The sequence below is a fragment of the Ursus arctos genome, unplaced genomic scaffold, assembly GCF_023065955.2.
Source record: "Ursus arctos isolate Adak ecotype North America unplaced genomic scaffold, UrsArc2.0 scaffold_5, whole genome shotgun sequence".
In the NCBI taxonomy this organism is placed as follows: Eukaryota; Metazoa; Chordata; class Mammalia; order Carnivora; family Ursidae; genus Ursus; species Ursus arctos.
This window is the reverse complement of record NW_026623067.1, coordinates 3318681-3332310: the sequence shown is the minus strand read 5'-3', so window position 1 is coordinate 3332310 and position 13630 is coordinate 3318681. Positions and strand designations below refer to the sequence as shown.

The 13630-nt window shown below is 38.4% G+C and overlaps 1 protein-coding gene across 1 annotated transcript; it reads left to right on the top strand.

The window, feature by feature from the left end:
- Positions 1–12099: 12099 nt before the first annotated feature.
- Positions 12100–13029, top strand: LOC123000457 (olfactory receptor 2H2-like). Its single transcript, XM_044380141.3, has one exon. The coding sequence runs from the start codon at positions 12157–12159 to the stop codon at positions 13027–13029; it is 873 nt and encodes a 290-aa protein (XP_044236076.2). The 5' UTR covers positions 12100–12156.
- The last annotated feature ends 601 nt before the right edge of the window (positions 13030–13630 follow it).

Genomic DNA, 13630 nt, shown 5'->3' with positions numbered 1-13630 from the left:
GCCTGGGTGGCACAGAGGTTAAGTGGCTGCCTTCGGCTCAGGGCGTGATCCCGGCGTTATGGGATCGAGCCCCACATCAGGCTCCTCCTCTAAGATCCTGCTTCTTCCTCTCCCACTCCCCCTGCTTGTGTTCCCTCTCTCGCTGGCTGTCTCTACCTCTATCAAATAAATAAATAAAATCTTAAAAAAAAAAAAAACACCATTTTGCGCCAAAGCCATCTCAAGAATTATATCTTGGCCAATGCCTCTGGACCCCATCACCACTACTCCAAAAACCCATCAAAATGTCCACTTTCCATCCTGTCCTCTCCCATGTCAGGACCCTTCCCATAGAGTCCTGCTCCCCCTCATTCCCTCCAAGAGTGTTTTCATCTCTTACCTTCTCTTCTCAGGCCCCCAAATACAGTCTCCTTATGGCTGATGTTTCCTTGGGGGCCCTGGCAGTTGAGTGCACAATGAATAAGGCAAAGACGACCAGATACGTTCTCACCTTAGACATTAAGCATTAAGTTGTTATTAGCAATCCACCTGACACAGTAACCACGGCAAGATCTCAGGTGGAAATGGGCAGACAGGTAATCCTCTAACCCAAACTCAGAGGGTTAAGGAAAAGAAAACCGAGTACCTAAAAAGCAAAATCATGTTCTCAATCTTCGACAGCTAGTTAGTAAAAACTTATAAAATGTTGTTGTGCTTTTTAAAGACACAGTGTTGATCCTGTAGCATAATGTGGTTTTTGTTTTTTGTACTTTTTTGTCTTTGTGATGGTAACTAGAAGAAAAAAGTGAAAACCCAAGGACTGATTTGCCCCTTGATGATTTCGAGTCTATCATTTTCTCTCCACCTTTAGGGGAAAAAATTAGCATATATAGTTAAGTTTGCGTGTGACCTCATGAACACGCATAAAACCATGGCAGTGACTACGGTGGGGACACAGGGTATATAGAATTTAGTATTATGTAAGTTCTTCTACAAGCACACATAAAACATATAAGAAATCCTTCCCCCTGGATCTCAGTGTCTCTTCTGAGCATCTTAGTCTTTTGTCCATGAGGAAGAAAGCACTACATTCTCAACACAGACAACTAGCCAGAGGAAGCCATGAGGATGGGAGCCAGGCTGAGGACAAGACTCCAAAGACCAATAGGATTTATTGAGCCTTCTATTGACAGAATTGCTTTATGAACAAAAGAGTCTGATTTAAGCAGCTTTGAAGACAGGAGGGAAGTCCTTCATGGTGTACCCCCAAGGGTCCCCATCCCTGATTGCTCAGAGCAGGCTCAGATAAACACCGAGGTGACAGAGAGCCTGCCACAGAAGACATTCAGATGAAAGGCTAATTTTCATCTGGGAAGAGGTCCCGGTGGCCTCATCAGCAAGTGCAGTCTTTCTGGGATAGGCAGGAAATTTCCAGAGCTGTTATCTCTCCCTGATTCTGGGCACCAAGATGCTAATAAAAACAGGTCTGTAATCCCAGTCCCCCTTCAACAACTATGGTGTTCTGGAGGTAAGTCATTTACCCCGCTGCTCACATGGCGACCAAACCTGGGCTGAAATAAATACCCTAAAATCCTGTGAGAGGGATGTGGGTACCTAAATGATGTCTTTGGGAATGGCAGTGATTTGATAGGCTGAGGTGGAAGGGGAAAGGAACATATTCCAGGCACATACTCAAAAGGGATTGAGATTAGTGTGTGTGTCTTCCCTGCTCAACAGTTCTCTGCATTCTCAGAAACTTCAGAAATCGGTATCTACAGTTAAGGGCAAAGCAATCTGGTATTTGCTCCAAGCATCCGATGCCAGGCACTTGCCACAGTGTGTAGACTGTAGCTTAGCAATCTGTAAGAGGACATAGCCAACGGCCACAGAAGAATGAAAATGAGGTCGGGCATGAAATTACATGAGTAAAAGTAAGATGCATTTATTTTGTCGTTAATATTTAGTATTAATTTGATTAATATGCTAAATTAATTAATATATTAATAATCTTTAATATTAATAACAAAACCCACAATAGGTATGCATCGACAGTACAAACTGAAAATTTTTGGCAATTCAAGTATTTAGATGCAGATGGGGAGAGAAATGTGAGTATATTAAGTCATTAGGTAGCAACCAAGAGAATATTTCGCTGAATTCCAAATAGCTGTTGTAAAACTAATTTCTGTAAGTACTTACAGGTAGCGGAAGCCATGATGGCCTCATCATCAGAGTTGCTGGAGGGCATTGGGGGGAAGGTGCATATGGCATGGTGGGGGATTTATCAGAAGATCGGTGTGCAGGGTGCATTGGGGGACCGAATTCTATCATGAGGTCCATGATAGGCACCACAGAAACTCTTCTTAGTCCCCCGAGATGTGCACAAAGTCTCGATGAGACAGTGCTCTTTCCTCAGGGGGTACCCCTTTTGTTGTGACTCTGCTCTGTTTTAGGTTTGCCGGCCTGCCCAAAGGTAGGCACAGATTCTCTACTGCTCACCACCATCTATAACTACAACTGGGGTTTTACATGAATTACCAAGACTGGACAGGTAGAAAGACAGGGCAGGAAAGGCAAGTGTAGGGACCAACTTTCCGAGGAGGGACCACAAACCATTGCCTTGGGGTATTAGCAGAGTTTGGGACCACCCAGCGCTGGTTGCACAGGAATGACTTGCAGTGAATGGACTGAGGTGTCCTTAGCCCTACTCTAACGCAGCTTGCACAAGCAAGACCATCAGGAAAGACACTGCCATAGTAATAACTCCTCATACCTGCAGAGATCCTCAGCAAAGGGAGTGGCACCGTCAGCTGCTTGAACGTGTCCCTGGGACCATTTTGATATTCAATAGCATAAAAAGTTGAGACTTGCAGACGTGTATATCAGGAAAAAATACAGCCAGTTCCATGGAGTGAGGGTCAAGTGGGACCCTCTAGTAAGTTAATATGCTCTAAGATCCACTGGCCTAGGCTCTTCCAGACACGGGAGGAGAGCAGCTACGTGGTGTTAGCTGCCAACCTCTGTCACAACTTCTAATAGGCGAGCACAGAGCATGCGCTGTCATAAAATACATCATTAGTTCTCAAAACCATGGTGGCTTCACCAATGATCAATGGCAGTACCTCTGAGGGACACACGAGGTGTCAACTTCTGCTCATTAGGAAAAAGATAGGGTGGATTTGTTTGGGATTTTTTTTTCCAGATAGAAAACACAAATTTCAACCTAAAATAACTTAAGCAGAAACAAAAGGGTAGTCTTGATTCTGAAGAAAAGGGTAGAAGAATCAAATGATGCTATTTCCAAAAGGATGACAAGGGCAGCTGGGTTGCTGTCCAGCTTATTAAGATGTAATTGATTTGCATCACGGTATAAGTTACAGCATCATGGTTTGACTCACGTATATTATGAAATGATCACACCCATTTCTCATAGAGATACAAAAATAAAAAGCAAAAAAAAGAGAGAGAAAAAATTTCTCCTTGTGATGAGAACTCTTAGGATCTACTCTCTCAGCAAATTTCCTATGCAGCCTACAGCAGCGTGAGACATCATTTATACATTTCATCCTCAGTGCTTACTTACTATATTACTGGACCACCTTCCTGCAACTCCCCTTACCACCAACCACAAATCTCGGGTAACCACAAATCGCATCTCTTTCTCTTGGAGTTTGTGGTTTTCCGGGGTTTTTTCTTTTTTTTATGTTCCACATATAAGTGAGATCAACAGTACTTGTCTTACTCCAATTTCACTTAATAAAAGGTCTTCAAGGTCCATCAGTATTGATATAATTGACAAGATTTCTTCCTTTTATGGCTGAATAACATTCCATAATGTGTGTGTGTGTGTATATATATATATATGTATAAAATAAATTAAATTTTTTAATTTTTTTACTTGAGTATAGTTGACACACAATGTTACATTAGTTTCAGGTGTACAACTTGGTGATTTGACAAGTTTCTGTGTTATGTGTACCTACCATCTGCCACCATGACCCTATTACAATACCACTGACTATATTCCCTTCAGCTGTATCTTTCATCCCCGTGACTTATTCATCCATAACGGGAAGCCTGTACCACCCACTCCCCTCCACCCATTTTGAACACCCCCACCCCCCATCCCTCTGGCAGCCATCAGGGTGTTCTCTGTATTTATAGATCTGATTCTGCTATTGTGTGTTTGTTTATTCGGTTTTTCTTAATTTCCTCAAGTGAGTAAAATCATATGATATTTGTCTTTCTCAGTTTGACTTATTTCACTTAGCGTAATACTGCTTAGGTCCATCCACGTTGTTGCAAGTGGCACAGTCTTTTTTTCATGTCTGTGTAATATTCCATTATGCACACATGCACACACACCACATCTTCCTTACCCATTCGTCTATCAATGGACACAGATCGTTTCCATATCTTGGCTATCGTAAATAATGTCACAGTAAATATGGGGATGCATGCATCTTTTCAAATTAGTGTCTTTGGATTTTTTGGATAAATACTCAGAAGTGGAATTATTGGATCATTGGTATTTCTATTTTTAACTTTTTGAGGAAACTCCTTCCTGTTTTCAGCAGTGGTTGTACAAATTTACATTTCCACCAACACTGTACGAGAAGGTTTCCTTTTTCTCCACGCCCTTGCCAACACTTGTGATTTCTTGTGTTGTTGATTTTAGCCATTCTGACAGGTGTAAAATGATATCTCATTGTGGTTTGAATCTGCATTTCCCTGATGATGAGTGATTTTGAGCATCTTCTCATGTGTCCGTTGTCCATTTATATGTCTTTCTTAGGAAAATGTCCATTCACTTTTTCTGCCCCTTTTTTAGTTGTATTGAATTGTTTGGTCTTTTTGATGTTGAATGATATAAATTCTTTAAATATTTCGGATATTAACTCTTTATTGAATATATCACTTGCAAATATATTCCCCCACTTAGTAGGTTGCCTTTTAGTTTTGTTGATTGTTTCCCTCGCTGTGCAGAAACTTTTTATTTTGAGGAAGTCCCAAGAGTTTATTTGTGCTTTTGTGTCCCTTGCCTCAGGAGACATATCTAGAAAATGTTGCTGTGTCCAATGTCAGAGACATGACTGCCTGTGCTCTCCTCTAGGATTTGTATGGTTTCAGGTGTTACTTTTAGATCTTCAATGCAATTTGAGTTTATTTTTGTGTATGGTATAAGAAATGATCCAGTTCCATTGCTTTGCATGTGGCTATCTCATCCCAACACCATTTGTTACGAGGCTGACTTTGAATATTCTTGCCTCCTTTGTCATAGATTAATCGATTATAAAAGTTTATGTTTATTTCTGGGCTTTCTATTCCGTTCCATTGATCTATGAATCATTTTGTGCCAGTTTAACACTGTTTTTATTATCACAGCCTTAAATTATGTCTTGAAATCTGGAATTGTGATATCTCCAGGTGTTTTTTTTTTTCCTTCTCAAGATTGCTTTCACTATACAGGGTCACTTGTGGTTCCATACAAATTTTAGGAATATTTGTTCTAGGTTTGTGAAAAATGCTATTGGTCTTTTGATAGGGAGTGCATTAAATGTGTAGATTGCTTTGAGTAATATTGTTCGTTTTAACAATATTAATTCTTCATAGTCATGAGCATGGAATATCTTTCTATTTGTGCCATCTTCAATTCTTTTTGTCAATTTTTTATAGTTTGAGAGTACAGTCTTTCACCTCCTTGGTTACGTTTATTCCTAGGTATGTTATTATTTTTGGTGCAATCATAAATGGAAATGTTTTCTTAATTTCTGTTTCTGTGACTTCATTATTAGTGTATAGAAATGCAACCTGTTTCTTTATGTTAATTTTATATCCTACAACTTTACTGAATTCGTTTATTACTGCTAGTACTTTTTGGTGGAGTCTTTAGGGTTTTCTATGTGTAGTATTATGTCATCTGCAAATAATGATTGCTTAACTCCTTCTTTACCAACATGGATGCCTCTTATGTCTTTTTCTTTTATGAATCCCGTGGCAGGATTTCCAGTACAATGTTGAATAAAAGTGGTGAAAAAGAGCATCCTTGTTTTGTACTTGACCTTAGGGGAAAAGCTGTTAGTTTTTCACCACCATGATGTTAGCTATAGGTTTTTCATATATGGCAGTAATTATATTAAGCTATGTTCCCTCTAAACCCACTTTGTTGAGAGTTTTCATTGCGAATGGATGTTGGATTTTATAAATACTTTCTCTGCATCTATTGAGATGATCATATGATTTTCCTCCTTTGTTCTGTTGATGTGATGTATGACACTGATTCATCTGTGAATATTGAACTATTCTTGCATCCCTGATATAAATCCCACTTGATCATGGTGAATGATCCTTCTAATGTATTGTTTCATTTGGTTTGCTAATAATATTTGTTGAGGATTTTTACATCTATGTTCATCAAGGATATTGGCCTGTAGTTTTCTTTGTGGAGTCTGTCTGATTTTGGTATCAGGGTTATGCTGAACTCCTAGAATGAATATGGAAGCTTTCCTTCCTCTTCTACATTTTTGGAATAATTTGAGAAGAATAGGTATTAACTCTTCTTTAAATTTTTGGTAAAATTCACCTGTGAATCCATCTGGTTTTGGACTTTTATTTTTTTGGTAGTTTTTTGATTACCAATCCTATTCTGTTACTAGTCATTATTTTGTTCAGATTTTTTATTTCTTCCTGATTCAGTTTTGGATGATTGCAAGTTTCTAGGATTTATCCATTTTTTCTAGGTTGTCCAATTTGTTGGCATAGTGTTTTTCATGGTATTCTTTTATAATTCTTTGTCTTTTTCTGGTGTCAGTTGTTATTTCTCCTCCTTCATTTCTGCTTTTGTTTATTTGAGTCCTTTCTCTCTCTCCGTCCTTCCTTCCTTTCTTCTTTCTTTCTTCTTTGATGAGTCTGGCTAAAGGTTTGTCGACTTTGTTGATCCTTTCAAAGAACCAGCTTTTGGTTTCATTGATTTTTTTCTATTGTTTTTTGTCCCTATGTCATTTATTTCTGCTCTAATCTTTATCATCTCCTTCCTTCTCCTCACCTTGGGCTTTACTTGTTCTTCTTTTTCTAGCTCCTTTAGCTGTAGGGTTTGAGATTGCTTATTTGAGCTTTTTCTTGTTTCTTGAGGTAGGCCTAGACCACGATATATTTCCTTCTTAGAACTGCTTTCTCTCTGTTCTGAAGAGTTTGGGCCATTGTGTTTTTATTTTCATTTGTCTCTGGGTATTTTTAAAATTTCTTCTTTGATTCCTGTGTTGACACATTGGTTGTTTAGCCTCCACATGTTTTTCCTTTTTTCTAGTTTTTTTTTCCTCGTGATTTATTTCTAGTTTCATACTGTTGTGGTCGGAAAAGATGCATGGTATGATTTCAGTATTCTTTAACTTATTGAGGCTTGTTTTATGGCCTACTATGTGATCTATTCTGGAGCACGTTCAATGTGAAAAGGATGTGTGCTTTGTTTTGTTTGATGAAATGTTCTGTACATATCTGTTATGTTCATCTGGTCTAATATGTTATCCAAAGATACTATTTCCTTATTGATTTTCTGCATTGATGACCTATCTATTGATGAAAGAGGTATGTTAAAGTCCCTACAATTATTGTATTACCATCAATTTCTCTCTTTATTTCCATTAATATTTGCTTTGTATTTGGGTGCTCCTTTGTTGAGTGCATAGATATTTACAATTGCTATACCCTCTTGTTGGATTGATCCCTTTATCATTATGTAATGCCTTTCTCTGTTTCTTGTCGTAGTCTTTGTTTTAAAGTCTATTTTGCCTGATATAAGCATTGTTACCCCATTTGTTGTTGTTGCTGTTGTCTTGCTTCCTTTTGCATGGTAAATATCTTTCCATCTCTTGACTTTTACTCTATATATGTCTTTAGGTCTAAGATCTTGAAGGCAGCATAGAGATTTTTTTAATTCATTCTACCACTCTGTGTCTTTTGATGGGAATATTTAGGTTATTTTTATCTAAAGTAATTATTGGTAGGTAGGTACGTATGTATTCCCATTTTGTTCATTGCTTTCTCATTGTTTTGTAGTTTTTCTCTGTTCATTTCTTCTTCTGCTCTTTTTCACTGCAACTGATGAGTTTCTGAAGTGTTATATTTGGCTCTTTATCTTCATTTTTTGTTTATTTAGCATGGGTTTTGGGTTTGTGGTTACCATGAGGTTCATATATAACATCTTAAGTATATAGCAGTCTATATTAACTTGATGGTCATTGAAGTTCAAACGCATTTTTAATTCCTTCTTTTTTTTATTCTTTCCATATTTTAAGTATATGCATCATATTTCACATCTTTTTACTTATAATTTTCTTATATCTAATTATGGCCTATATATCAAATTCTTTATCCAGTCGTGTCAATGGACACTTCGGTTGTTTCTGTGTCTTGGCTGTTGTAAATAGTGCTAGTATGAACATGGGGGTGCAAAAAACTTCTAGAGTTACTGTTTCATTTTCTTTGGACAAATTTCCAGAAGTGGAATTACTGCATCATATAGTAGGGATATTTTTTTAATTTTTTCAAGATCCTATACAGTTTTCCATAGCGGCTATACCAGTTTACAATCTCACCAGCAGTAAACAAGGGTCCCTTTTCTTCACGTCCACACTAGTATTTGTTATCCCCTCTTTTTGATAATGATTATTTCAACAATCATGAGGTGATCTCTTATTGTGGTTTTGATTCATGTTTCTCTAAGAACTACTGAGGTTGAGCATTTTTCATGTGCCTGTTGGCCTTTTGTTTATCTTTATTGGGAAAAATTCTATTCAGGTCCTCTGCTCATCTTTCAGTTAATTCTGTGTGTGTGTGTGTGTGTGTGTGTGAGTGTGTGTGTGTGTGTGTGTTTGTGTGTGTGTGTGTGTGTGTGTGTTGAGTTGTATGAGTTATTTTTATATTCTGGATATTTAACCCTTATCAAATGCAAGATTTGCAAATATTTTCTCTCATTTCATCAGTTGCCTTTCCATTTTGTTGATTATTTCTTTCACTGTGCAAAAGATTTTAGTTTGATGTGTGCTCACTTGTTTATTTTTTATTATGTTGCTTGTGCTTTATGTGTCATAATAAAAAAAAAGTTGCCAACCTATTCAAAAAAACCTACGTCAAGGAATTTTTTTTTTTATCTTTTTCCTTTTAGTAGTTTTATGGTTTCAGATCTTACATTGAATTTTCCAATCCATTTTGAGTTAACTTTTGTGAGTGATACAAGACAGGAGTCTAGTTTCATTCTATTACACGTGAATATCCAATCTTTCCAGCATGATTTATTGAAGAAATGTTGTTTGTGTGTTAGTCTTTGGGCTCCTTCATCAAATATTAGTTGACTACATATACATGGATTTATTTCTGGGTTCCCTATTCCATTCCATTGATATAGTTACCTGTTTTTCTTTTTATTTTTGTTAGTACCATGCTGTTTTGATTACTATGACTTTATGGTATAGCTTCAAGTCAGGAAATGTAATGACTCTTATATGATTCTTCAAAATTGTTTTGGCAATTCAGGGTCATTCATGGTTCCAAATAAATTTTAAAATTGATTTTTCTATTTCTATAAAAATGTCATTGAATTCTTGCAGGATTGCACTGAATTCACACATGGCTTTTGGTAATATTGACATTACAAGACTATTAGGTTTTCTAAATCACAAACACAAGATACCTTTCCATTTATTTGTGCCTTACACAATTTCTTTCATCAATGTGTTATAGTTTTTAGAGTAGACATCTTTCACCTCCTCCTTTAAGTTTTTCTTAAGTACTTTACTATTTGATGACATTGTAAATAGAATCATTCTTTTTCCAGATAATTAATCACTAGTGTATAGAAATATTACTGATTTTTGTTTGCTAACTTTGTACCCTGAAACTTTACTGAATTTGTTAGTTTTTTGGCCAAGGTTTTATGATTATCTTTATATAAAATCATGCCGTCTGCAAATAGGAACATTTTACTCTTTCCTTTCCAATTCTGATGGCCTTTGTTTCTTTTTCTTGCCTGATCAGTCTGGCTAGCATTTTCAGTACTACATTGAATAAATGCAGTGAGAGAGTACACTCTTTTATTATTTTTGATCTTTGAGGAAAAGCTCTCAACTCAACCTTTCAAACTTGAGTATGGTGTTAGCTGTGGGCTTGTCATAGATAGCCTTTATTATGTCAAGCCACATCCCTCTATACCTAATTTGTCAAGAGTATTCATTATGTATATCCAATAAAGGATTAATATCCAAAACATATAAAGAACTTATGCAAGTCATCACAAAAAAAATCTGATTTAAAAATGTGCAGAAAACATGAATAGACATTTTTTTTCAATGAAGACATACAAATGGCCAACAAACACATGAAAAGATGCTCAACACCCCTAATCATCAAGGAAATGCAAATCAAAACCACAATGAGATATCACCTCACCTGTCAGAATGACTAAAATCAAAAACACAAGAAATAACAAGTTTGGTGAGGATGTGGAGAAAGAGGAACCATCATACACTATTGGTTGGAATGTAAATTGGTACAACCAGTGGGGAAACCAGTATGGAGGTTCCTCAAAAAGTGAAAAATGGAGCTTCCTTATGATCCAATAATTCTGTTACTATTTACCCAAAGAAAACAAAAACACTAATTCAAAAAGATATACGCACTTCCATATTTATTGCAACATTCTTTAGATTAGCCAAGATATGGAAGAAACCCAGTGTCCATTGATAAATGGATAAGGAAGACATGATATATATACAATGGAATATTATGCAGACATAAAAAAGGATGAGATAGCGTCATTTGTGACAACACGGATGGACCCAGAGTGTACCACGCTACGTGAGATAAGTCAGACTGAGAAAGACAAATACCATATGATTTCACTCTTGTGTGGAATCTAAAGAAGAAAAAGGAATAAATAAACAACCAAAAAGCAGAATCGGACCTATAAGTACACAGAACAAACTGATGGTTGCCAGAGGGAGGAGGGTAGGGGGATGGGGAAAATGGTGAAAGGGAGTGGAAGACACAGGCTTTCTGTTATGGAATGAGTAAGTCATGGACAAAAAAGGCACAGCATAGGGAATATGGTCAACGATATTGTAATAGTGACGTATGGGAACAGACGGTGGCTACCCATGCAATGAGCACAGCATAATGTATAAACTTGTTGAATGATTGTGTTGTCCATCTGAAACTAATGTAACATTGTCACCTATCCTCAAAATTTTAAAAAAGGTGTTTTCATCATTTCCAGATATTGAATTTTGTCAAATATTTATTCCACCTGCAGTGAAATGATCATATAATTTTTTTCTTTCATTGTATTAATGTGATGTATTACTTTGATTTATTTGCATATATTAAACCACCCTTGCATCCCAGGGACAAGTTCTGCTTCACTGTGGGACATGATCTTTTTAATGTGCTGCTGGATTCAGTGTGTTAGATTTTACTGAGAATTTTTGCATCTATATTCATCAGGGATATTGGTCTGTTCTCTTTTCTGATAGTGTCCTTACATGGAGTTTGTATTAAGGTAATGCTGCCTCTGTTAAATGAGTTTGGGAATATTCCCTCCTCTCGTTTTTTTTGGAAAAGTTTGAGAAGGTTTGGTGTTATTTTTTTATAAATGTTTGGTAAAATTCACCAGTGAAGACATCTAGTCCTAGACTTTTCTTTGTTGGGAGATTTTTATTACTGATTCAGTCTCTATAATGGTAATTGATCTATTCAGATTTTTTATGTCTTCCTGATTCAATTTTGGTAGTTTGTATGTTTCTAAAGTTCTTCTCCATTTTATCTAGTTGTCCAGTTTGCTGGCATAAGATGTTCATAGTGGCAAGGGTTATTTTTAAATAATAACATACCACAATCTCATGTTCTAGGAGTTTGCAAGAACAGTCCAATTTCAAAGAAATTAACATGAAAATGTTCAAAAAGGGACAGAGATAAAAGAAAAGCCAGTAAAGGCTTAGAGAAAATATTAATGAAGAAAGGGCAATTTTCTAAAATCGAGAATCACTTTTCTCTACCTCTAGTAGGTGCTATTCTAACTGATGTGCTGCTCCTTGCAGTTCCAGGTGGGCACTGGATAGACAGGTCAATGGTACCATCCCAGATGGCTTCATCCTCTTGGGCTTCTCCAATAACCCCAGGCTAGAAATGGCCCTCTTTGTGGCTGTGTCTGTCTTTTACACAGTAACCCTTGTGGGCAACACCACCATCATACTGCTGTCTCACCTAGACCCCCACCTCCACACCCCCATGTTCTTCTTCCTCACCCACCTCTCCATCCTGGACCTCTGCTTTACCACCAGCTGCATCCCCCAGATGCTGGTCAATTTCTGGGGCTCGGACAAGACCATCAGCTACGTGGGGTGTGCAGTCCAGCTCTACATCTTCCTGGGGCTGGGAGCTGCAGAGTGTGTGCTGCTGCTGGTCATGGCCTTCGATCGCTACGTGGCAGTGTGCCGACCCTTGCACTATGCGGTGATCATGCATCCGCCCCTGTGTCACAAGCTGGCGTTCCTGGTCTGGGCAAGTGGGATTTTCGGCACCTTGGTGCAGTCTCCCACCACCATGAAACTCCCCTTTTGCCATCACCACCGGGTCGACGACTTTGTCTGTGAGGTCCCTGCGCTGATCCGCCTGGCCTGCGGAGACACACGTGTCAACGAGCTCCAGATCTCGGTGATTGGTGCCATCTTCCTGATGGGGCCGCTCCTGCTCATCCTTGTCTCCTACGGCCACATCGCCCAGGCAGTGCTGGCCATCCAGTCCCAGGAGGGCAGGAGCAAGGCCTTCCGCACCTGCTCGTCCCACCTGGCCGTCGTCTTTCTCTTCTACTGCAGTGTCACTGCCGTCTACATCCGACCCCGGAGTCGCTTTTCCCAGAAGGCAGGCAAGTTCCTAACTCTTTTCTACACTGTGGTGACCCCCACTCTCAACCCTCTCATCTACACTTTGAGGAACAAGGACATAAAGGGGGCTTTCAGGAGGCTCTTATGGAAAGACAGAATGGCCAGTGAAGAGTGAGGGAGGGGCTCAGACTCCAGGGGACGTCAGCTTTAGTCCAGCTCATTTCCTCAGAGGTCTGGTATCTCATGCATGAAAACTCTCAACTATCACCTCTAGTGGAGGGGACGTTAGCCTGTTTTGTACAGATAGTGGACGAATGAAAAGTACATTTGAGGCACCTGACAATGTTATCCTTAAACAGAAATGTAGGAGTAGCATTGGTCCCTGTTGGGCTAACATCAGGAAGCAGACACTGCTTTCATTATTTAAAAAAAACAAAAACAAAAAAAAAGAGGGCATTTGTCACAAGGAATTATTAACTAGATACTGAAGGAAGGAAAAGGCAAAAAGAAGCACCCCCTAGCACTAGGGGAACACAAAGAAAGAACAGTAATTCTTAAAACTGATGGCTCAGAGAAGAGGCCCCTGGGAACATACATTTTCGGACCTCCTACTTCTGAGTCAGCATTGCTGGCTGGGCTGACGTCACTGAGGAAACACTAGTTTTGCTCACCACCCAGTGGAGCATCTTCATTCAACTGCTTTTACGTAATATATGGCCCCTAGAGATTAAATGAACAGGAGAGAAACCAAGCAAGAAGCAAAGAGGGAAGAGCGC